The sequence below is a fragment of the Cloeon dipterum genome, chromosome 3 (assembly GCF_949628265.1).
Source record: "Cloeon dipterum chromosome 3, ieCloDipt1.1, whole genome shotgun sequence".
NCBI lineage: Eukaryota > Metazoa > Arthropoda > Insecta > Ephemeroptera > Baetidae > Cloeon > Cloeon dipterum.
Window position 1 is genome coordinate 20,471,126 of NC_088788.1, and position 22,972 is coordinate 20,494,097.

Here is a 22,972-nt window from a genome sequence, read left to right on the forward strand (position 1 = left end):
TGCCACCCTTGGCGCCAAATAATTCAACCCAAAAGTGGATTAACGCCATCAAAGTAAACAGGTGATAGTTTTTTGTTATAAAAATCGGAAACATTATATCAAAATGTCGCTCTAGCACTATGTAGTTTTCCCGATAATTATTCTCTTCATCTTAAGTTTGAAAAATCATTTTCATACCCTGTTGCCTATATGACCAGAAAAAATAAGCGGACGCTGATGATTTGATTCCTTTCGCCATAATATTTCAAATTTCAATTGATGGAAATTTAGGCATTAAGATGAAGGAAAGGGGTTAGAAATGAATTTGAGCAGGAGTGACTACTTGTCACATTTGCCTATATAATATAATAATTCAAGTAGTTTTGAGCGCAGGGATTCTGCACGGATTTCGTAGCATATGGCTGAGTGAGTATACGTTTTCAGGATGTACCACTTCATAGCGGCAAGTCGTTATTACAAGTAAAAATACACTTTGAACGAATACTGGGACTTCAGCAGCGAACACATACAATAGAAGGTAACCACTGGCTCACAGTATAAGTACACTTCAATTGCCCCCCTCCACCACGTGCCGCTGTATTTTGCGAGTGGGGAGGGCGGGCGGGCGGTGTAGGCAAAATAATATAAGTGCATTCAAGTCAGCCTTGGATTTTAATTTTCATGCGTCGTGGGGGCTGATTTGAGAGTAGGCCCGACCGCGTACAGAGTAATCCTAGCTGTAAGGACACGTCAGCAAACACCCGAGCGTGCTGTGGTGCTCTCTTTAGAGCGGAAGCACATCTCGGGAGGCGCGGATACGCGGAGGGGGTGGCGCGGATTGCCTCCCGGAGGTTGTTACCCCCAAAAGTGCATTCTGATGAAAAGGAAAGGGCCATTAAAGTGAGGTTCAGCGTCATTCAGCCAGTCCCGGACCTTGCCTCAGTTGAATCTCTAGAGCCAGGAGCTCATGCTTCGGCAACGGGTCGGCTACGCGCTCCGCAGGCCACGCCTCTCGGCTCAGCCAACTTGGGAGCTCCATTTTGCCGGGTCGAACCCGCTGCCTCCTGTCCGTTACTGCGAACCTGGCAGCGGCGGCTCAAACCCGAGGATTGCATCGCTGCCTCCTTGCTTTTTTGGCCCTCTCACTTTCGGCGGCAGACCGACTCTGACTGTGCGGTGGAAAGAAAAGTAAGTGGCGCCGGCGCGCAGCCCCCCGCATCGACCCACCCTTCGTGACTTTCCCTCGCCTCAGCTGCTGGTGACTCGATGCCAGATTCACTCTTCACCCTGTTGCTGTGCCGCCAGCCCGCCACGGCCCCTAGTTCTTGCTAGAGAAAAGTCGCAACGAAAATCCGCGGGAGTCGCGGGGTTGGCTCTCGCAGAATTTCCGGGCAGGAAATGCAAGTCTCGGCTTCCAATGTGCTCACTCAGCAGCCGGTGCATTGCATTCACGGGGTACGCTGAAGGTCATCAAGTTCTCTCTCAGTACCGACACTTTTTACCCGCCCGTAAATAATAATAAAACAATTGCGCTCAAAACGCAGCTTGGGAGCGATCCACTGTTAAAGGATTTGTCAAAGGAAAAATTTTTCCGCGTGTCCTATTGTTAGAGGACAGTAACAAACTGCCAACTTAGCCATTATATGATTTGTTGAACAGAAATTAGAAACAAAATATGCTTGTGTTTATCGTGCTTATGAATTAAAATAACTAAAAATATTCTGAGATAAAAAACGTATTACCCAAATATTGTAAGTGTTTTTAAAAGTTTTGCCAAAACATTACAATAATAAGTAATTCATTGAAAATCAAAAGAAAAGTGACAAACAAACACTATACGTAGACTCGAAAACATAATTTAATTCAATGAATAATTGTCATGTGATCTTGATTTGTAATTAATATTTTAATATAATTTGCGATTTATTTGCGAATTAATCATGCAAATCAATTAAGAATCAACGAAACCAAAAATTAATTTACTATACACAGGATTTTTCAAACCATCTCAAGCGTTAAAATTTTTGCCAGCGAATGGGCGAGCGCGAAATTCGCCGAGAAAGTTCAATGCTTTCAAACAGCAGCGGCGTATAATTTGGCAAAGGGAGGGAGCGCGCGCGAAAGAGCGGTATGGCGTTCGTTTTGCAGCGCGAGATCTCCTAGCGATTCCTTTGAACCTAGCCGCACCACGCCAAGAATTTCGACGACGCAATAGCGCGGACGGTTCACGAGATGGCACATCAGTTCTGCCACGCGGCGCCATTCTATGCCACATTAGTGCGACGTTCCCCACAAGCTCTGCGCCGATTGAATGGCAGGAGTGGAAGGCGCGAACAACGCGTTTTTTTGTGGACAAATTTGATTGCAAGGTTAATAATTATTATGATGTTGAATTGGCACAAAGTTGTTTTCAAAACGTGCGTCATCCTTCTGTTTATTAATAAGTCATTGTGTCCAAATGACTCATTTTTTTCTTTTTTCGATATATTTTTTATTTTAATGCTTTTTACTTTCTGATCATCTAATTAAAACATTCTAAATTAAGATAAAAATGTTGCTTTAATAACAAAATTAGCCTGGTTGTGAATGGCATCGGGGGAACAATGCTTGAAAAATCTTACAAAGCTTCATAATGCTGCCACTACCCCTCGGTGGGAATTTTTTCCGACATAATTTTATATGACGAGTTAATTGTTGCAAAGAGTTTGAAACGGAAACAAGATAAGATAAAAATTCTCAGAAAAGAGCACTTTCACAGCTACTATGCGGTTGGTTTCAAACTCTCGAACAAAATATTGAAATTTCTATTCATTGAAATCAAAATATTTAGATTTATTGATTAAATTGTAGAATATATTCAAATGCTATTATGCTTAAATCTATTAAACTATGAATAATTTATCAAGACAATATTCATTAAGATGGCTGATATTTTGTTTGCTGGTCATAATAAGTTGCGTCATTTGATTGAATATTTTTCCGTTGCAATGATTTAAGAAAAACTGGATATTCTAGATGGACTATATCCCCACTTCAGAAAAAAACTTAAAGTTACTTTTCAGTTTGTTTTAAAGGGATTTAAAAGACATTGCAAGAGCAGCTCAAATTTAAGGAGTTGTCTTAGAAACACGTGAAATTTATCTTTACCCGTGCAGCTTTCTTGGTCCATTTTATAACAAAAGCGATCTTTGTTTGGTTCTTCTATGCTCATGACTTAATGGAACTTAATTTTGTCAATATTTGTAGCTGACAAGGAAACTGCCTTGATTGTTAGCTTTGAAGAAAAGGAGTGAACATTAATCTCTGCTATCAAGGAGAAAGTTAGCGCACGCAGAGGCGCGGTGTATTCGTTGAAATCTAGTCGCGAAAAGAGCGCGCGCGAGGGGGATGAGCGCGCGGGGAGCGATTTGATTGCGACCTCATTACGCATGCTTTCTTTCGAGTCATGCGCCAACTTCAATCAAACCACGCCTAAAGACCGAAATGGACCTCCGCTACCGACTCATGGGCGCCTGATCCGAGGAAAGACTTTCTGCGACTATGCTCACCATGTAGAGGCCGGTCGCTCTCTCTCTTTCTTCGCTTCTCTCTCTCTCGCATCCCTCGCGTACTTGGCCAACGTGCCCAAAGAGTTGCTTGCTCGTCTCTCCTCGTCCTCTCTCTTAAAATGTCTCTCGACCACGAATTCTCTCCCGCCGATCAGAGTTTCATGCGGCGCTAGCCAAACATGCACACTCGCGCGCACACCAGCAGCCAATATTGTACACGTTTATATACCTCCCGATTTGGCTCGACGAACCAGCCGAGCGCTGCGGAAACACACACGGCTGATGCACTGCACCCTCCACTACAAACCACCCCGGCTCTCGTTGTTCAAGAGGGGTGCAACTCGCTCTCAACTCACATCCAGTCTGGCAATGAGACGAGGTGACTTGAAGGCACTCCAAGAGTTTTACCACCCTCTTCTGGACATCTTTTGGCCCTGAGATTTACGCCTATTAGGGTAGTGCCCTCAGAATTTTTTGGTCAAGGCGATAGAAATTTTGACTTTTATGTTGCGCGCAGAATGTTAGAAATTTCTTTAGATATTTTTCAACATTTCTAAAACTAATGGTGAAATGAAATAGATAGTAACCAATTCAGTTGCAAAATATTGAGGAGCTCATGCGAATTTTTTCATAGAGATTCGAGAGTATGAAAAAGTAGGTGCAGAGACTCCCTATGCTTTTGGTTCCCCTCTTTTTTCTTAATCGCGTTCCTTGTTAGACTATAGAGTACATGAAGTACCTTACGTTATATCGGGACCAACTAAAAGCGGTGACGTATATTAATTTCCGATATTGATTTCAATAAGTGTCACCAGTTTCATGTGACAAAATGTCAAATTTGGATTAGTTTATCGTTTGTAAATTTGGTTTAGTCTTGTCTTTATTCACGTTTTAAATATCTGTCAGCTAGCTTTGTCACAACTACGCATAAAGGAATAATTAATCAATTAACTTGTAAATTTGGTAAATAAAGTTGCAAGATATAGAGATGATGTTATCAAAAAGATTATCAAGGGAAATATAAAATGATTGGGTAATGCCAGACGTATCAGCCAAGCTATTCAAGACATTTATAAGCCAATTTTTATCATAATGAATAATTTCTTGTTAGCTTAAAAAATGTTTTCGCTCTAAGTTGGTCGAGTTAATTAAAAAAAGAAAAACTCTGAAATCAACGAGGATGAAGTCAGATGTTATTAATTTTCCTATCAAGAACTTCTTTATAAGTCTTTGTGGGTACCCCATTTGAAAAACATTTATGGTCTTTGATCTCTATTGAAAATGTTATTCCTTGTATATATATATTGAATACACAAGTTTTGAGTTGATTAGTTACTTCTTAATATGCTTTAATAATTACAACTTTAGTAACTAAGTAAATATGCCTTTGTATATTTTTGTATTTTTAGCTTAGTGCCTTTCGGCAAGGGAAGTAATTCGGCTTCCCAAAGTCACGGTTAACCTCCTGGACACAGGAAAATCACCTCGGTCATCCTGGTAATTCACCACAGAAGATACTCCTTAGCATAACGCATCACAAATATTTTTTTACTTGCAAGTCAACTGATTTTTGCTAATGATTAGAGCAAGTTGAAATATTTAAAATTGATAAAATGTGCTCTATAAGCATAGTTTAAAAATGTTGATAGATGCCGCAATGAAGGCAGAAGCATACGAGAAATCTGCATTTAATTAATTTAAACTGAACAATTTAAAGTTAAACGTACTCATTTCATTAATTTGCAAAAGTAATTTACAATTATTTAGGTTTTTTGCAAAAAGAGAATAGTAACAGATATTTGAAGTGTGGACGACAAAGAAAAAATTAAAATAATTGGGTCAAAATATTTATTTTTATATGAATTTCAAATTAAAATTTCTACAAAATAGTGCATCCGCGTACACGAGCACGTTCAGAGAGGCCAAAATGATGGAGGGTGCAAATGCACTGATGGCAATACCACGCGCCATCTTCGCTGACTGGTTTGATGCTTTCAACACAGTCACAAATGATCTTTTGGCTCGAGCACTAAAGCGTTTGAAATTAATTAAAAACATCGAAAATATTCAAGCAGTACTTACGGGTTGATTTGCACAGGAAATCATGACTCCGTTGCATCGTGGTGGCACATTTTTGCAGTAATGAAGCTCCGGCTGGCCAGTGTTTCTCATTCTTTCTTGCGCGTCAGTTTCCTTTATCATTGTCGCAGTTAAATTTTGTCTAGTTTCAGTTATATTCATTGAAAACCACAATCCCTTTTTCAGACTGAGCTCTTTTCCCGTTCAAATACTAATTAGGAGCTTTCAAGAGGAGCGGCTGCGGACTGTGATCATTAAAGATCAGGCGAGAATGAGGAAAAATAGTAATTTAACAGCTATGCTATCCAAGCTTAAATATTCGTTAGCAACACTACTCATCGTCAGAAAACAAGATTCGTGTAATTTTAGAGTCTATACAATGGGACATTACACAAATTTTAGAAACAATCAATAAGAACAATACACAAAAAATGTTAGCATCCGTTATGTTCTTTGAATACGCCATGACAAATGATTGAGACATGTATATCTTTTGGTTTCTTTGAAGCATCTAGTTTGTGTTTAAATTTACATTAGTGTTATTGAGATCGAAAATGATTGGCAGGATCAATTTAACGGTCAAAATATTATTTTTCAAGGTAAATTCACTTTCAACAGCTATCCATATTAGTCTCAGATGCTCAGGAAAAAAGTAACACAATATAATAATGCTCCTTAATTATTTTGATTATATCTACATGCATATAATTGTCACAAATCCTATTATTTTTTTTCCAGCTTTATATGCACATCCAAGTGCTAACAATCTTTATTTTATAATTTTTGGCGCTTTCATTTTCTATTTTTCTTATTTTAAAATGCTGTTAACTTGAGATCATCAAAAAATAATATTCATGAGAAAAATATTCTAGCGTCCCATTGTTATATCTTCCGCGGTCTTAGTGCTAAAAGTGTTTCTGATCAAAATCAAATTTTCGTGTGTGCGATGCTCTAATTTTCATTATTTTTTTAGTTATAAATCAAGTGAAACTCCATGAGATGATGACATAATATTATGATTTAATGGGATCAAATAAAAAAATCGAAAATAATGATGTTGAGATAAAAGAGGAGTTCGAGTTGTTAAAGGCTATTATGTATAAGAATGATTGAAATTTTGTAAAATAAAGAATATGGTGCCGGGGGTACTGACCGGCCACTTAAGCATCTAAACAACTTTGAAACGAAAATTCTTTGAGAAATAGCTGCTTATCTTATAATATAATGGATGATAACTGTTCACAAGACCTTCATGAGTGATATTCACGTAGAGTTTGTCAACAAATTCGCATTATAACGCCAGCTGAGCGAACAAAAGACGATCGGACGAGAATCATGCTTTACCGGCCATGCGCACCAGTGACCGAACAGGCGTGCACCAGTGACCGGCCAAAGCTCATTTCCTTGATTAAAGTGCGGTTTTCATTGCTTTTGGATGCATTTATCCCACATGATCTGTCGAAATCACTTATTTTAGACATAAATTATCATATTTTGTTGGAAAATTTTTAGAATATTTTTAGTTTTTTTTAGATTTTCCAATAAAAACACGACATATTTCGGGTTCTTTGCACCTCTAAATCTCGGGTTCTAACCATCGGAATTGCGGAAACTACCCACCGTTAGACTCGTCTCGACATCCTCTGAGTAGCTGAAGGGTTTACGGGGTGAAAAAAACCATCCTTCATTACTTAAATTTTGATAACAAGCGACCACCGTTCCTGGCGCCGCTCAGTGTTGCATAGTTCAAGGCTGTATGGCAACTTAGGGGTGGAGATAAAACCCCCCAAAACCCTTTAGTTACCCAGAGGAGGTCGAGACAAGTCCAACGGTGGGTAGTTTTTGCAATTTTGATGCTGAGAACCCGAGATTTGGATGCGCAAAGATTACCCAAAAACAAAAAAAAAATATGATTCGTTTAAATTTTGTTATTTTTGCAACTCCCAAACTTTGGTTCTGACCATCAGAATTGCATAAACTAACCACCGCTAGACTCGTCTCGACCACCACTAACCAGCTAAAGTACTTTGGGGGTGCCACCCTCATCCCCTTTCAACCCCATAGCTACAATTTTGATAATAAAAAATTTAGTATATGCTTCCTCTGCTGGGATTAAAAATATTTAGAATGTCCAAAACTTCTACTAAATTACCACCTCGTACCATAGTTCAAAACTAAATAAAATATTTTTAATTCAATGCAAATTAAAACAAAATTCCAGAGTTTTAAATGATTCAATTTTTTCGAGGGGGATGATGCATAGTGGCTAAGGGGTGGAGGGTAAGCACCCCTTAACCCTTCAGCTGGTCAGGGGAGGTCGAGACGATTCCAACGGTGGGTAGTTTATGCAATTCCGATGATGGGGAGAGGTTTTATTCAACATGTACGGTAACTACAGCAAGGTGCTTTCCAACGGTTCCTATTACCGTACATTGCATTTTAGGCACTTTTATTTAGTTTAAATCATAATTCAAGCATAAATTTGGCATGAATGGATTCCTCATGAACCATTCTTCCCGTCCATAGTTTATAATACATAATACGCATAATACCATCCGAATTCTTGACGACAGCTCCTAATTTAAAATGAGGCACTGGATAGCCTATTTGTTAACGTTGGCTTTACATGGCATGTCTCAACTTTAATTGCCGCGGGTTTCTTGTTCACGACCAATTTGAGCTTTAATTCGTAGTGTACCGTTCTAATAGAAGGTGGCACTGTGTATGAGACATTTTTTTTGTTTTTCTATCGACTCTAGGAGGCGTAGTCCTCATTTTGGCCGGTCACTAGCGCTGGCCGGTAATACCAGCAGGCACCATATATTATATTGATAACAAACATGAAATATAAAATTTTAATTGAAATCAAATGTTTGGGACAGTTGCATTACAAATTATTTTAACGTGGATCAGCAGTGTGCACAATATATTTTTGCTATCAATGAATAAAATGTTACGAAAGGAATGAATGAAATTTAATTGAATAAATCCCTCCACATTGAAATCCCCGAAATCCCCAAACCGCCCCAAACAAGAAAACGAGATTGGCGGGGTTTTGAAAGAGACTGCCCGATTAGTCGGATTGTGCAGCCATTGAGAAAGAAGGAGGTGTGGCTGTGGCGGCATTCACTGAAATTGAAAATTGAAAATCACAACAAACAAGCATGGAAGTCACCGACGTGAATATTCGGCTAGCTTGCGACCGGATTTGTTTGCCTGCTGTCTCAGAAAATGAAGTTCAAAAACTCTTCACGCCCGGAGAGGACATTCCGACCTGCGCTGGCTTCATGAGGTGACCATTTTCCGCTTTTCTGCATCAGGAGAGTTATTTATCGAACTCTGCAGGGGCCACGGAACCTACACCGAAGGGGAAGACCTGAAGGCGTCCGTAGCCGGCGTGAAGGAGCAGGTGAACAAACTTATCTCAATCAAACCGCTGAAAAGCAGGTACAACGGCGAAATAGGCGACGTGGTGGTTGGCAGGGTTGTGGAGGTGCAGCAGAAAAGGTGGAAGATCGACACAAACGCGCGTCTTGAGTCCGTGCTGCTGCTCTCGTCTGTCAATTTACCCGGCGGCGAACTGGTTTGCATTATTTGTTAAAATTCAAATTAATGTTAATGACGTCGTTTTTTAATATTTAGAGAAGACGCTCCTCGGAGGACGAGAAAATGATGAGAAAGTACCTGCAAGAAGGTGATCTCATCAGTGCTGAAGTAATGAATGTGTACCAAGATGGAGCTCTCTCTTTGCACACAAGAAGTTTGAAATATGGCAAAGTGAGTTGTTAAAATGATCTGCTGTGCAGTCATTACACTAAGTGTCCATTCAGCTCTCTCAAGGCGTGCTTGTCAAAGTTTTCCCGTCGCTGATCATGAGGAGAAAAAACCACTTTCACAGTTTGCCCAACGGAGCTGCTGTCATTTTGGGCAACAATGGTTTCGTTTGGATCTGCCCAGCAAGTGGACTGGAGCATCAGGAGGATAGTGGATCAGCAGGAGGTTTCATTCAGGACCTAGAAAAAGTGCGACCGAAATTCAGGAAAAGCAGATATTTAATTTTTATTTCTGTGCTAACAGGAAGTGCCAAAAGCTGATAGAGAAGTCATTGCTCGACTGAAAAACTGCATTTTAGCGTTAGCCAATAGCAAAATGATGCTGTACGACACGTCAATTATCTATGCCTATGAGGAGTCCATGAAGTTCACAGTAATATACCACCCTAACTGCAACTTCAAAGAACAACCTGTAACATTTATTTTCTTATTTGCAGGTCACGGAGTTATTGCTGCCTGATGTGATGGTTGATGTTGCGAATTTGACCCAGCACAGACTTCATTTGGACATAGCAGAGTAAAAAATAAAAAATATTTTTTGTAAATTAAATCATGTGATTTTTATTCCATTTAAAAAAATGAAGGGTTGTTTTGCCTTTGCCGTCTAATTCTCAACCCTAGCTAACAAAGATTTGAATTATTTTTTAAATAATGGTAGTTTTTAGGTACATAGTAAATTACAGAAACGTTTGGTTTTTATTTTTACTTATTTTGGAATCATATTTTCTTTAAACTGATGCAAGTAAAGCATAGGAACAGGCAACTCTTAAATTAATAATACATTAAATTCGGTTTTAGTGGGGCTACCAAAGCAGTAATTTGTAGGTTTCCCCTCTCCAGCACATGTGAATAATTAACATCACAGGGGCGACAGTGGTCCCTAAAAAACTAGACTCGTCCCTTGCAGTGTGTACTGTTAAACGTTTCTAGCATGAGATGTTAATAGCCTTGGTTAGCTCCTCGTAGCGGGCGTACCTATCTTAATCAAATACTAGAACCGTGGGGATTGAAATTTAAAGCGTAATATATTTGCGGAATTAAAAGTCAGGTTGCATAAGATTTGAACATCTTAAAAAGTTTATTGGCAACATGAAAAGTTTTCACACTTGAATGTGGTTACAGAAAAAAACGTATAATTTTATGAGAGAGTAATTTCAAAGTGACAAGTTGAGATTTGGAAAAAATGTTAGCATTAAAACTTCAAATCACAAGAATCTGACAATCACAAATGTTGGCGTTGGGACTTTAATGGGAAATCTCTTTAACATTACAACAAACACCTGCAGAATGGTATTTAGGCTTTCACTAGAAATCTACTTTGATAAATTTCTGGTACAGTGGTACGGCAAGTTTCCCAGCTCAAGGAATATTGTGCTGCAGTTCTGGTCCGATATTTGTCTTTGTTCCAAGAGAGAGTTGGCCATTGCATGGATTTAGAGAAACTCTTGAAATTCGACTTTGAACAACAATGGCCAGAAGTGCAAACACCTTTGAATGGGATTACTGCTAGTTACTCCTATCTCACAACTTTTAATTTAATTCGGCTCTTGTGTTGTTAAATTCCTGATTCATATTGGTCTCGACAATTATTAGAGGTACTAATTATTTATCGTTTTGAGTCATTTAAAAGGCTTCAAGAGAGAATGGAATAGGATTGTACGGGCGTCTTCCAACGAATCACTCTATTTTCTACAGCACTCGAGATCTCGATTCAGAGCAATGGCCAATCAAATCAATCCAGTCTAAAAACCCTACTCGATTACTAAGATTTGATACAAATGTTCAAATTTTAACCTGAAATATTCGAGTTTGAAAAGATGGGGGTTTGGCAAGTTTCAACTTTTTTGAGGCCACTGACTGTAATGTACAAGTTAATTCCAATTTCTATGCAACAATCCTAGAGAAAATGTGCGAAGGCACAATGTCACGGACAAAAAACAATTACTCGACTGATTCTGACTTTGGCTCGGACGCCGCCGCGTAAAGGTTCTCAAACTTCTCTGAACTGCAGCCTCCATTCAAAAACATGCTTGGAATCTGACTTCCAAAGTAAATCTTATTGTTCTTCGAGATAGAGTCGTATTTGCGCAGCTCCAAGTACTGTGGGGTCAGCAGCAAGTTGTTTGCCTCTGCCTGCCGCTGCATCTGGTAAAACTCTGCATCTGAACGACTCCTTTGCTGGGCAAGATGCATTTCATCTGCAAGCAAATTAAAACCAAAATTAAATTTGTGATCCAATCAAAATATTCATCCAATTACTCCTTATTTCATAAAAGTGAAAAATACCCACAGAAGTAACCTGGAAAATGTAATAATAGGGCCATACATGGCCATATCTCATGGGGTAAACAAGGATTTTAAAATTTGATGGAGATTAAAGATACCAATGGTTTCCAGAGAGAAACTATTATTGCTCTTGCGTGTTGCCTCTTTGCAAAATGCTTGATCAGACCTTCTCCATCTCAGGTTTTACCTGAAAACCCCACTTCATCGCAAACTAATAACAGGGGCCTCATTCGAGGAAGCCCAATCGAGAAAGGTACCAGCTTAATATATTACTGCCCCTGCACCGGGACCTTTAATTGAAACGCTCCATAAAATTAACTCACACGCATGCTGGAGAAAGGGATCTATTATCTGCCTATTACACAGCAAGTCAAATATCCTCACCATAGTAATTGAATATTGTTTGTCAAATCAAAAATACCCAAGACCTGTTTTTCTCATTTAGTATAATTAGCTACTGATACCTTTCTGAACAACTCACACCATCAAAAATAAAAAATAAAACATTTTCTCTGCGCTAATATTTCAGAAGTTTAGATCACACTTTGAATTCCTCAAAAAAATATTCTGGAATCTGGAATTCTTGCCAAACATTGTTCATTACCTTCAATCTGAGACATTCTCTGGAACGACTCCTTTTCCATGATCTTCTGCTGGAACTGGATTTTGGCCACCTGGGCTTCCTTTTCAGCTTCAATGATGGCCTTCTTCCTCTCGGTCTCAGCGTCTTTTTCAACCACCTTCTGGTGTTGGATGGAAATGAGAAGCTTTGTTTTCTCTCCCTCCCTGCGGCGAATTAGTTAAAGAAAATCTGATCAGCCCAGCGCCAAATCTTACATCAGCTCATAGTTCTTCCTGATTGGCTCTGGGATTTTTGGCTTTGTAACTCGCACTGCCTGAATGTACAGTCCTGGCGCCATCTCATTCAGGTCCCTTTGTAGAGCCACCTTCAGGTTCTCATCAATTTGGTCAAACAAGTCGATGTAAACCTGAGTTAAGATTGGAATGAATTAAAAATCAGATGTTTGGAGCAGTTTTAAACCTCTTGGAGACTGTGCACGCTGCAGAACTGATTCAACTCATGATGCACTTTGTTGAATATGAGAGCTTTGTCGTAGTCGGCAGTGTAGTTCTTGACAATGTCATAAACTGAGAAGGCTGTTAAGTGGGTAAACAACCTTGCTTTTTAAATACTCACCACTATCGGCACTGAGCACATTCACAACCTCGATCCGATCAAAGTAGATCATCACACCACCACTTGTACCACATGGCACGTTTTTCACTTCATCAGTCTGCAGAGTGACCTGAGAAAATTGATGGTTCTTGCTGGGAAGGGAACCAAAAAACTCTCAACTTACTTGTACAGCCCTGTATGAGGTGATGAATGGAATCATCATGTGGAAACCAGGGTTGCTCACTTGCTGCAGCAAAGCTCCACCCTGATCAGAGAAATAAACAATTTTTACATCACAAAAAAGAAATAATCTGAATCGAGGATTTTACTCGGTAGTAAACTCCGACATGGCCTTCCTCTAGTTTGTGGAGGGAAAAATTGAGGACTGTGATGATGGATAGGATGATCCCTATCAGGAATGGTAATTCGTCCATCTTTGCACTGCTGAAGAAGACAAACTGCAAAATAAAAGAGTTAAAATGACTTTTTAGACAAAAATTTTACTATGGCAGCTTGTTTTCCAATTGAGTCCGGTAGTTCCTAGCACAAGGGAACACCAACGAATCCGTGGAATACGTGAATACAGCAAGCAATAATATGTACATATTCGGCTTAAAACTCAATTCACCTTTCAGCGAGAGTGAACGCGGAAGAAATTTTTTCGACTTCAGCCGTTATTCCGAGAGACGATCATCAGCAGATTTCGCCGTGAAAAACTTGGCTCTCAAGTTAAGATTTATTAATATGAGCCTATTTATCTCGTTTATCTGATGCACAGACAGCGATCCTCCACAACCAGCGGTCGAGCGAGGAAGGGGCGTGCCGTGCCGCTGCTCTGTCAAAAACAAAAATCACCTGACTACGCACAGTAAAGAGAGGCGTGTCCAAGCCAAAGCCAGTCCAAGGTCCAAGCTTGCTAACAAATCGTCGAGACTCGAGACCCGCTTCTGAATTTGCCGATTTATTTGCCACACGCCAAAAAATACAGCCTGTGAAATGGTTGAGGTAACCCTTTAAATATTCCTCGCATTGTTTTATCATTAATTGAAATTAATTTTCATGTTTCAGGACATGAACAAGTATCTGCGGAAACTGCTGTCAAAGTAAAAATTTTTAACAAAGAAATCGACACTCGATTTATTAATAAATTTACTTATTTTTACAGGATTGATGGCCTGTACTGTATAATAATATCAGACAGAGATGGAGTTCCAATTTTGAAAGGTTTGAATAAAACTTTAAAATTAACCTTGAGGTTATTTTTAATTTGTATCATCTGTTTAGTCTGCTCAGATGATTCTCCTGACAAAGCGACAAGGACGAGCTTCCTTTCAACATTCGGCATTGCGACAGATCAAGGTGGCAAGCTGGGACTGGGGAAAACCAAGTCCATTATCTGCATGTACGAGAATTACCAGGTCCGACAAGCATTTTCCTTTAAAGCGTAGGGAAAAGTGTAGGTGGAAAGGAAATAGGGGCAGACACCCAGACACGCCTAATTTTTTGTGATTTTCATGAAAATCCAGAAACAAATTTTGCAAAATTTAATCAAAATACCATTGTTCAGAGGCGAATTTATATGGGCTGCAGGGTTCTCTTGCTTCCTATTCGCAATAAATTTAGGTGCAAATAGTTATTTTTCTTAATTTTGTTTATCAGGCCATTCAAATGAACAAGCTGCCGTTCGTAGTGACTTTCGTCACCAGCAGAGACTGCAACACGGGTCACGTGCTCGCCCTGGAGGCACAGCTGGAGCCCCTGCTTCCTGTACTGAGAGGAGTGGTCGGGGACACCTGATATTTGTACCAGCAACTTCCCTCGCCAGCCCAGGAGCCAACTTAGCCATCGATCTTGTTTGCCAGTTGCTGACAGACAGCAGAAAAAAACTATTTCCACTCCTTGTGCTTCTGTGTTTAATACTAAGAATATTATTATTAATGTTTGTGATAGTAGACAAGATGTTTTCGACTCAGTTCTGGTTTATTTGATATGCAGAACAATCAAATTTTAATTTTTGTATGATTTGTATGAAATATTATCAGCTATAGTAAATGTCTCATTGTATAATACGTAATAAAAAATACATGATTTCAATAATTTGATCTATATCTATGGAATGAGCTGCTGAGGGATTTCATTACAAATTAATTAGATAAGAGCCCTTCTTATATCCAAATAAAATCGAACACAAAAATACAGAAAACTTTGATTCCACATTCAAAAAATAGAGATTAAGCAATTTACAATACTTTCAGTTGATAATATCGATTTAACCTGCTTCACGATTGGGGTACAAGTTTCATGAAAGCGATTAACTTGCGGTGCCTATATGGACGGATTGGTTCCACTCACTTGTACGGAATGATTGGACGGAAAAGTCAGCACAATTAGTATTTCCATTGATTCGCCTTTTGCATAAATCATTGGGGTCAGGAGCCAGAATAAGTTGGACGGAATTGAATTCCTTGTTCTATATTTTTGTCGACTAAATTAAAATATTTGAATCTGGGAAACATATTGACGGTCACCGGAGCCCAATACCAGTAGAGATTTCACTATATTACTTGACAAATATGGTTCTGCAATCAAATTTATCAAAATCGACCCAGCTGATTTTGAATCCGGAATGGCAACCTCATTGCGGTGCAAAAGTCCTATATAAACTTAAATCCTAACTGTGGCATTTACGAGCCATGAGTTAATTTTCAACCAAGTCAGTTGCCTTGTCAAACACTGCTAAAATGACTAAAATTCCTTCCCTAACTCTTATCTTGAAGATAATAAACTCTGTCCTGTTCAACATACCTCATGTCTGCAGCGCAAAATCTACACAACAGGCGAATACCAGAAAGACACGTTTTCTTTACAAAATATACTCGATCAAGCACGGCAGCACCAAGGCGCGAGATTCAGAGTTTCAACGACACGAGCGGTTCATGCGAACTGGAAGGCGGCGACAGCAGCCGCTGACACAGCCGCTAGCCACGACAGGGAGGTGGTAGCAGGAGCGGCGTTGCAACCATCCTTGCTGTTGCACGTGCAGTATTCCATGAAGATGTTGTACGTTCCTGAGCGCATCAGACAATAGCGCTCGTCGCCGCCAATGCCAGGCTCGCCCAGGTACGCGCAGCTCCTGATGTACCGCCACTTTCCATTCACTGAAAACAAAAAATTTTCAATTTAATTTATTAAATAAATATTTGGCCCAAAAATTATTGGAAATTTTAAGAGAGAAAAAGTTAATTTAATTAATAACAACGGTGTACAACTAAGGATTAATTTAACACTTTTTGTACATAACAATTTGTAAAATGAATGGGGGAAATTAATGATCCAGATGGCATGATATATTTTTCCAAGATTTATATGGCCAAATAATTTAAATATATTTCGAAAATTAATCGACCAATGAGAGACTATTATAATAATTAAATTGATCCAGCACTAAGAAGGCCTAGAGGCGGATTGGCCAAGATTCCGTAAAGAACCAGTGCTGGATCGCTATTACTATTATAGTCTCTCTCATTCTCCATATTTTTTTTTAAATAATTCATTTCCTGGCTCTATAATCTAGGAAAAATATATGATTCAATCTTTAGAATTTATTTCAATTCCTTTACCCAGATATTTATGCTACCGGCTTGGGCTTTTGCATTCCATGTATTCCCTTGCGGATAAAATGGAAATTATAACAAAATTTTGACATGACGTTTTGTATGGATATTTTAACAAATTTTGAAAGTAAAAACAAATCAATTTTTGAGCCATTCAAAGTTTTAATAATTGTTGCGTTACCTTTCTGTCGGATTTTCCTGCACAAGTTAGGGCGAATATTGGGGAGGTGGTTCAGGAATGGTTCTTTGGAGCAGTCAGTAATCGGCAGGGTAGAGTTGTCAAAAGGATCGGCGCACTTGGGATCTGCATCCGACCTGCACACCCAGCATTTGATGGCATCTCCTTCAATTACAGGAAAAATATTGGTATCAATCTTATAATGAGAGTTTCGTACAAAAGAAGTTTACACATAAATCGATATTTTGTGATATCCTGTTTAAAGTAAACAAATAAGAGTCTAGGAAATAGGAATAACAAGGATACATAAACATACATTATTTATTATACATATTATCATACACATACATTATGATCGCAGTTTTAACTAACTGAAAGGTCTAGAATCTAGAATCCAGGTGCATTCAGCTTTAAATGAGTGGTTTTAAAAGATAAGCGGCCAGCCAGCGCTTGGACAACATTTATATGTAATTCCAAATCTAAAATTCCCACGGCCAAGTCGCTTGGTGTGTGGATTGTGGGACTTGTTGGGTGCGTCGACAGGTGGTTTTCCAAATTTCGAGCGCCGGTTTCATGCAAAAATCTCGAAATTTTATCACATACATACCTTGGTGCAGGCAGATGGACAGCACGGCCAAAAAGGCGGCCACCGCGGCGAACCCCCTAGAGTCCATGACGGGCTTTATTTCAGCGATGGACAAGGAAAGGGAGACCGAGCCGAGCGGTGTCTGCACGGATGGAAAACGCCCTGACTTCAAAAACAATCTACCTGGTCACGTGACCAAGCTCTAAGCAACGATGGCCGCGCTCTTGCAGCCAATAAATGAGCCAGGCTCAACTGGCGCTAAAATTCTCGTACATTCTTAATCTTAACTCTTGAATTTTTGGTCATATCTCATCTCATGGAGTGCTTCATTAACAAATTAAAAATTTATTGGTAGACGAATTTTGAAACAAAATTGGATTCTTTATTTTTGCTTTAGACTTCTTACTGATGTTAGAAATAATATCACTGTGTAAGGCTTGAAATTCAGTTTTGACTTATTTGGGTCATATTCTAAAAAATGTTTTTTTTACACTTTTCACCCCACAATCTATAACTTTTGACCAAAATTTTTGGATTTGCGTCTTTGAGTAAATATCGTAAATATGGTAGATTGGATTATATCAGTAATTACAAACTAATTTCATTCATTTCATGATGAAAAAACTTCAATTGATGTGCGTGCCTGGAAATGGTGTAATACATTATTGAGTTGGATTTAGCTGATTGTGAGAATAAAATTAAACACAAGACACTCTCTCTAGAAAATTTTATTAGTGCTGCACATGATCAAATTGTAACTTAGCTCATTTTTTTCTCTTGATTGGATAAGTGGAAGAAAAATGGCTCATTTTGAACGACTCATAGAGATTTTAACATTTCTCCACTTCGGAAGAGTCTGAGCTGGAAAACGGCATTTCCGAGTTTTTTATTGCCTCTATGCAATCTTTTGATAACTTTCAAAGCAAGCCAGAATCAATGGTATCTTCTTTTTTATTAAAGCAGCGGCATTTCACAATTTATTCTCGGACGTGAGAATAAAATTCGAGAGTAAAGGTGGCTGGAAACTGGTGCCATAAACAAAGCTCAAAGAACTCACCAAGTTTTTTCTCCACTATGGAAATTATTTTGTAACATGTATTTAATTATTTTCTTGCTTGCTCGACATTCATTCTATTTACTCTCTGCACATTTTGTGGATTCTTGGTGAAAATGATTTTCGAGAAAAATATTTCACCATACACATTTAATTTATCTGAGCATTTTGCGTTTTTTGTGTATTTATTAAATTTAGTGTGTCCACAAAAGGATAAAAGTTTGCTAAAAAGGGATTTCCAGAGACAAATATTTTAGAAATTCAAACATTAAAATCAAATAACCGTGTATCACTCACAGCAACAGATTACTCGCTCGTTTTTGCGCCAAAAACAAGGTTCCCCAACTTACACCAAACGGCATCACAGTCAGTCACTCCCATTCATTCCGTACGCGCTGTATACATGATATTTTGTAAGTTCTAATTTACACTTCTCACCGCTCCAAGAAGTCTGTCTGGTTTTAATCGTTAATCCATTACAATAGAGTTTCTTGTTTAGCAGCTGAAACTTTCGATTTAAATTTCACATGACACTAATGATGAATATTTTTACATACTCCTTAAGTTTAAATTCACAGAAATTGTTTTAAACTTGTTGCTGGCAATAAAAGGAACGGAACAACGATAAAATTACTTTTCCCTTTATCATCTCTGAGTTTAATCAAGTATTTACAGAGGAACGGAATTATCTTATATATATTATGTTTTGCTTGCTAGTGCAGTTCCATTTTGCATTGAGTAAAACACAAACCTGTCTATTCTGTCTTTCTCAAAGTCAGTTCAGATGACAAACAGAGCGAGAGAAAAAAATTATTTCAAATACATCGTAAAAGAAGTTATAGAAGTCTCCCATTTTGAGGGTTGACCTTAAAATTTTACATCGTCAGAAAACCACACCAACTAGAATTTTTGCCTCTAACAAATTTCCTCTCTTTCTCTGTCCTCTACTATCCGCGAGAAAGCTGTCCGAAGAGACTAAAAATAACATTATGCTTCACATCTCTTGCTCGTCACTTCTTGGAAAGTTTGTTTTGTTTGTTTGCGTGTGTGTTATTCTTCTTATGCTTGCTTGCATCCACCCTTTGGATCACAGACAGAAACGAAACTAAAAACGAGGCGTTATAATAATAATAAAATTAATCAATAATAATAATTTTCATCTTCTTCTTTTTCCACAACAAGTGTCTTCGCTCGCACGATTCCACTACAGGACGGAGGTAAAAAAGGAGAGGGAATTCTTGCTTAATTCTTTCTTCATCTTTTCTGCTCCTCAAAACTGAAAAAACCTTCGCGTCGTCTACCGCCTGGTTGAGCCTTGCTGCGCCTGTGAGGACGAGCCCTGCGTGGCACCCCCACCCGCGGCCGCCTCCACGTGCTCGTCGCCATTGTCGGCGGCCGCCTGCTGCGCTGTCCGGCCGCCTGTGCTGTTCAGCGTGTTGTGGGTCATTTCGTACTCCATCACCTCCTGGTAGATCAGCTCCTTCCACTGCTCCACGGTGTGCTCGCGCTCGTCCACAGAGTGGTCGTACGGCCCCGGAGCAGGCTGCCGAGTGCAAAATGTTGTCAGTGCAGGCTACAAAAGTGGTCGAAAAGAAGAGGCCCCTCGTTTAGTCCGAATCCAAAAGCGATTCAAGTTAGAAAAATGTTCCAACAAAAAGTATAAGCCTTTAAAAGTCTTGAATTTTGCCCGTTTTATTAGTTCAATAAAACCATTGATTGCAACAGTCCTTATAGTGTCTGAGTCCGCCAACAAATAATAGTACTTCCTATTTTAAAAGTACTTCCACTGCCATTTCGGACTCGAACCTGCCACTTTTCACCAATATAAAAATTATTTATTTTGACAAGCCTTGACCAAAAATAAATTCAGCCAATCACTGAAGAGCACTTTTTATGTTAAATTTGGGTGACATTCTACGGCAATTGGCTGAGCTAATTTAAGTTTCCAGCACATGAAAAGAGTAAAGAATAGACAGTGGCAGGATTAAGGGTGAAATCACAGCAAAAGTGCCTTAAAATCGTAAGTAAACGGTGGCGCCAACAGTGAAAGGTTTACTCAAATTGTGAACTGTCTAAAAAGGTTGAACAAATATTTTGGCAGTTTCTTTTCTCTACTGCAATAAAACGGCATCAAAGAGACTTCTTGGTCTGACAAAAAAGCTATTATATTATCTAAAGTCCTTGGTTTCATGGCCGCTCCTCAATAAGACTTGGTTTTTTATTTTGTAATTTTTAAAGGTCACTTAGCCTTATTTTTAATTTTCAATTGAAAATATTTCTTTTAAATTTAATCCTCGTGATCATGGTCTACAGATATCATTAAGTCAAGCAAGGAAAAGATTTAGCTATGAAACTTTGATGTTGTAAATCAAAACGCAAAGAAGAAGTGCTACTTTTCTATGTTGAAATATCTGATTTATAAATATAAAACTAAACATTATAATACGACAAAAAAACCAGTTTCGTTACTAAGATAAAAAAAATCAACAAAGAAGATAGCCCATATTATATTAAATGCTTGAACTTTAAGCAATTATTATCATACAAAAAGCTTGCATGTTATTTTGAGAAAGCAGTGTTGCTTAGATATTTTTATTTGAATCGGACTAAAAGAAGGGCCCTGGAAAAGTTACACTTAAGAGCGAGAAAGGTTAAGAAGGGCTAGAGGGGTTAGTTTAAGAGTGGTGCTATATTGAATGTCTCAACCAGTTGCCTAACTGAGGATATTGAAATTACGACATCTTTAGTTTGTTATTTAATAAGTGTAAACTTTCTAAAAATCCCAATTCTGATTCTTTAAACAAATACATGAGCACATTTCAAGTAAGAAGATGAAGATTCTATATAAGGAACATACCTTACGACACATCAACCGATTTGTCTTGTCAAGAAGATCCTAAGTGCCAAGTTTCATAAAAATTCATTATCAAATTTCTCAATTGAAGGCGAAAATACAAAACGAAGGAAAGTGGCAAGAAAAACATTGCTTCAAGCTCAACTAATCAACAAGTCGCAAGAGTATGCACCATGAAAAAATCAAATGAGACTTTTTCCGTACTGAACTGTCCAAAGGCTTTTCAAAGAAAAGTAAATTGGTACTCGAGTATTTATTAACTTACCGCATTGACTTCACCCTCGTCATACCAAACACAAATATAGGGATGGAGGAGAGCTTCGTCAACCGATATCCTCTTTTCTGGGTCGATCACTAACATCCTTGATAACAGATCTCGAGCTTGACTCGCTGCAAAGAAAGAGAAAAAGTTGCAGCAACAGCGTTCACTGCTCATTTTCTTGCCTACCTTTCAACTTATTGTGTTCTGATGAGTCCGTTGGGAACAAAACATCAGGAAAGAGGCGGTCAAAGGAGTAGCCCGGATAACGAGGCCTATTCTCGACATAATTCCTAACAGTCGGCTGAAGTCTTTGCATGAATCCTTGGGAAGGAGTGCCTAGTTGTTCTGTTCAATGAAAAAAACACAAAATGAGATGCTGGAGCGCCAACATAGAGACTCGAAAACACGCACCGATAATTTTATTCCACTGATCTATATGATCAGTACCCGGGAAGAGGACGCCTCCGCGGATCATTTCGCCCATGATGCATCCTACTGACCAGATGTCCACGTTTTCCTTGTACCCCATGCCAAGGATGACCTCCGGCGCCCGGTAATACCTGGTCACCACATATGGCGTCATCATAAAGGTTGTACCTGCAGTGCGCGCAAGGCCAAAGTCAAGGATTTTCAGGGTGCAATCCGACTTGACCACAATGTTGCTTGGCTTCAGGTCCTAAAATTTGTAAAATTTGCAATCAGCTTAAAACAGTTATAATTGAAAAATTAGGGCAGATAAAATTAAGACGATTCTAGAAGATAGAAAACATAAATATGAATTAATAAAGCAACGAACTTCCCTATAATGATTGGATTTAATTTGTAAATTTTGTTTTGAAAGTGGGCAGACATGGAGCAAATTAGCGTTGCTAGCCCATAATAATCAAAAAGTTTAGTCTAATGCTGCATCACTTTCGGTTATTATTTCTTCACTTCAAATGGATTTTAAAGTGATTTGAATTAATCCTGTAAGTAGTTTTCTTCATAAGCAAAAATAAATTGAGTTAATACATTTTTGCTGTTCTTTTTTTACCAAACCTATGCAATCTATATTTTTCTTAGTCATAAATATAAAAAATATTTACAAAACATACCGTTTCAATCATTGGAAAATGAATTTTATTTAATGCTAATATTTTACTATATATTATATAGAATTCATTAGCAGCATTAGTTCTGCTGCTTGTTTTTTGCATTTTGATCAAATTTTCTTCAAACTTACAGTAAATTTTCGAAAACTTTTTAAACTAAAGAGAAAATCATGGTTTAAAACGTTATCGACAAAAGTGAGTTATAACGTACCCTGTGAATGATTCCTGCTGAGTGGAGATGCTTAATGCCACAGAGCATCTGGTAGAGGAGATAGGACATGCGCTCATGGTCCAAGTCCATCTGTATGACTTGACACAGATTCGCGTCCATGAGCTCCATCACAAGGTAGACGTCCTGGAATTCCTCTAAGGAGCGTTGGGGTGTGAACGCGTTCAGGAGTCCGATAATCTGCGGGAGTGGAGAGGAATCG

At 38.6% G+C, this 22,972-nt stretch overlaps 5 protein-coding genes across 12 annotated transcripts in view; 2 read left to right on the forward strand and 3 right to left on the reverse strand.

The window, feature by feature from the left end:
* Positions 1–8,730: 8,730 nt before the first annotated feature.
* Rrp4 lies at positions 8,731–9,989 on the forward strand. Its single transcript, XM_065486366.1, has 6 exons — positions 8,731–8,898; positions 8,952–9,189; positions 9,249–9,383; positions 9,437–9,628; positions 9,684–9,812; positions 9,877–9,989. The coding sequence occupies exons 1-6, from the start codon at positions 8,771–8,773 to the stop codon at positions 9,958–9,960; spliced, it is 906 nt and encodes a 301-aa protein (XP_065342438.1). The 5' UTR covers positions 8,731–8,770; the 3' UTR covers positions 9,961–9,989.
* Positions 9,990–10,493: 504 nt separating this feature from the next.
* On the reverse strand, positions 10,494–13,705 carry LOC135941089 (erlin-1-like). Its single transcript, XM_065486365.1, has 8 exons — positions 13,531–13,705; positions 13,232–13,360; positions 13,087–13,167; positions 12,924–13,032; positions 12,768–12,874; positions 12,563–12,714; positions 12,330–12,511; positions 10,494–11,637 (listed from the first exon to the last, which is right to left on the reverse strand). Exons 2-8 carry the CDS (start codon positions 13,334–13,336, stop codon positions 11,381–11,383), a joined length of 993 nt encoding a protein of 330 aa, XP_065342437.1. The 5' UTR covers positions 13,337–13,360; positions 13,531–13,705; the 3' UTR covers positions 10,494–11,380.
* Positions 13,706–13,780: 75 nt separating this feature from the next.
* On the forward strand, positions 13,781–15,004 carry Lamtor3 (Late endosomal/lysosomal adaptor, MAPK and MTOR activator 3). Its single transcript, XM_065486368.1, has 5 exons — positions 13,781–13,907; positions 13,971–14,005; positions 14,068–14,126; positions 14,187–14,320; positions 14,562–15,004. Exons 1-5 carry the CDS (start codon positions 13,899–13,901, stop codon positions 14,697–14,699), a joined length of 375 nt encoding a protein of 124 aa, XP_065342440.1. The 5' UTR covers positions 13,781–13,898; the 3' UTR covers positions 14,700–15,004.
* LOC135941091 (UPAR/Ly6 domain-containing protein crok-like) lies at positions 14,864–17,464 on the reverse strand. The gene is made up of 3 exons (XM_065486367.1): positions 17,302–17,464; positions 16,698–16,859; positions 14,864–16,060 (listed from the first exon to the last, which is right to left on the reverse strand). Exons 1-3 carry the CDS (start codon positions 17,366–17,368, stop codon positions 15,837–15,839), a joined length of 453 nt encoding a protein of 150 aa, XP_065342439.1. The 5' UTR covers positions 17,369–17,464; the 3' UTR covers positions 14,864–15,836.
* Positions 17,465–17,992: 528 nt separating this feature from the next.
* Positions 17,993–22,972, reverse strand: part of bsk (mitogen-activated protein kinase dJNK) — a 64,962-nt gene continuing 59,982 nt past the window's right edge. For 6 of the 8 annotated variants that reach the window (XM_065486359.1, XM_065486356.1, XM_065486360.1 and 3 more), the window contains 6 exons: positions 22,753–22,950; positions 21,862–22,126; positions 21,637–21,795; positions 21,454–21,578; positions 21,192–21,230; positions 17,993–19,877 (listed from right to left, as the gene is read on the reverse strand). In XM_065486359.1, the coding sequence (XP_065342431.1) occupies positions 19,632–19,877; positions 21,192–21,230; positions 21,454–21,578; positions 21,637–21,795; positions 21,862–22,126; positions 22,753–22,950 (1,032 nt within the window). In that variant the 3' untranslated portion in view covers positions 17,993–19,631. Of the gene's footprint in view, positions 19,908–21,191; positions 21,231–21,453; positions 21,579–21,636; positions 21,796–21,861; positions 22,127–22,752; positions 22,951–22,972 lie in introns of all 8 variants that reach the window. The other 2 variants (XM_065486363.1, XM_065486364.1) reach the window with 2 other exon arrangements.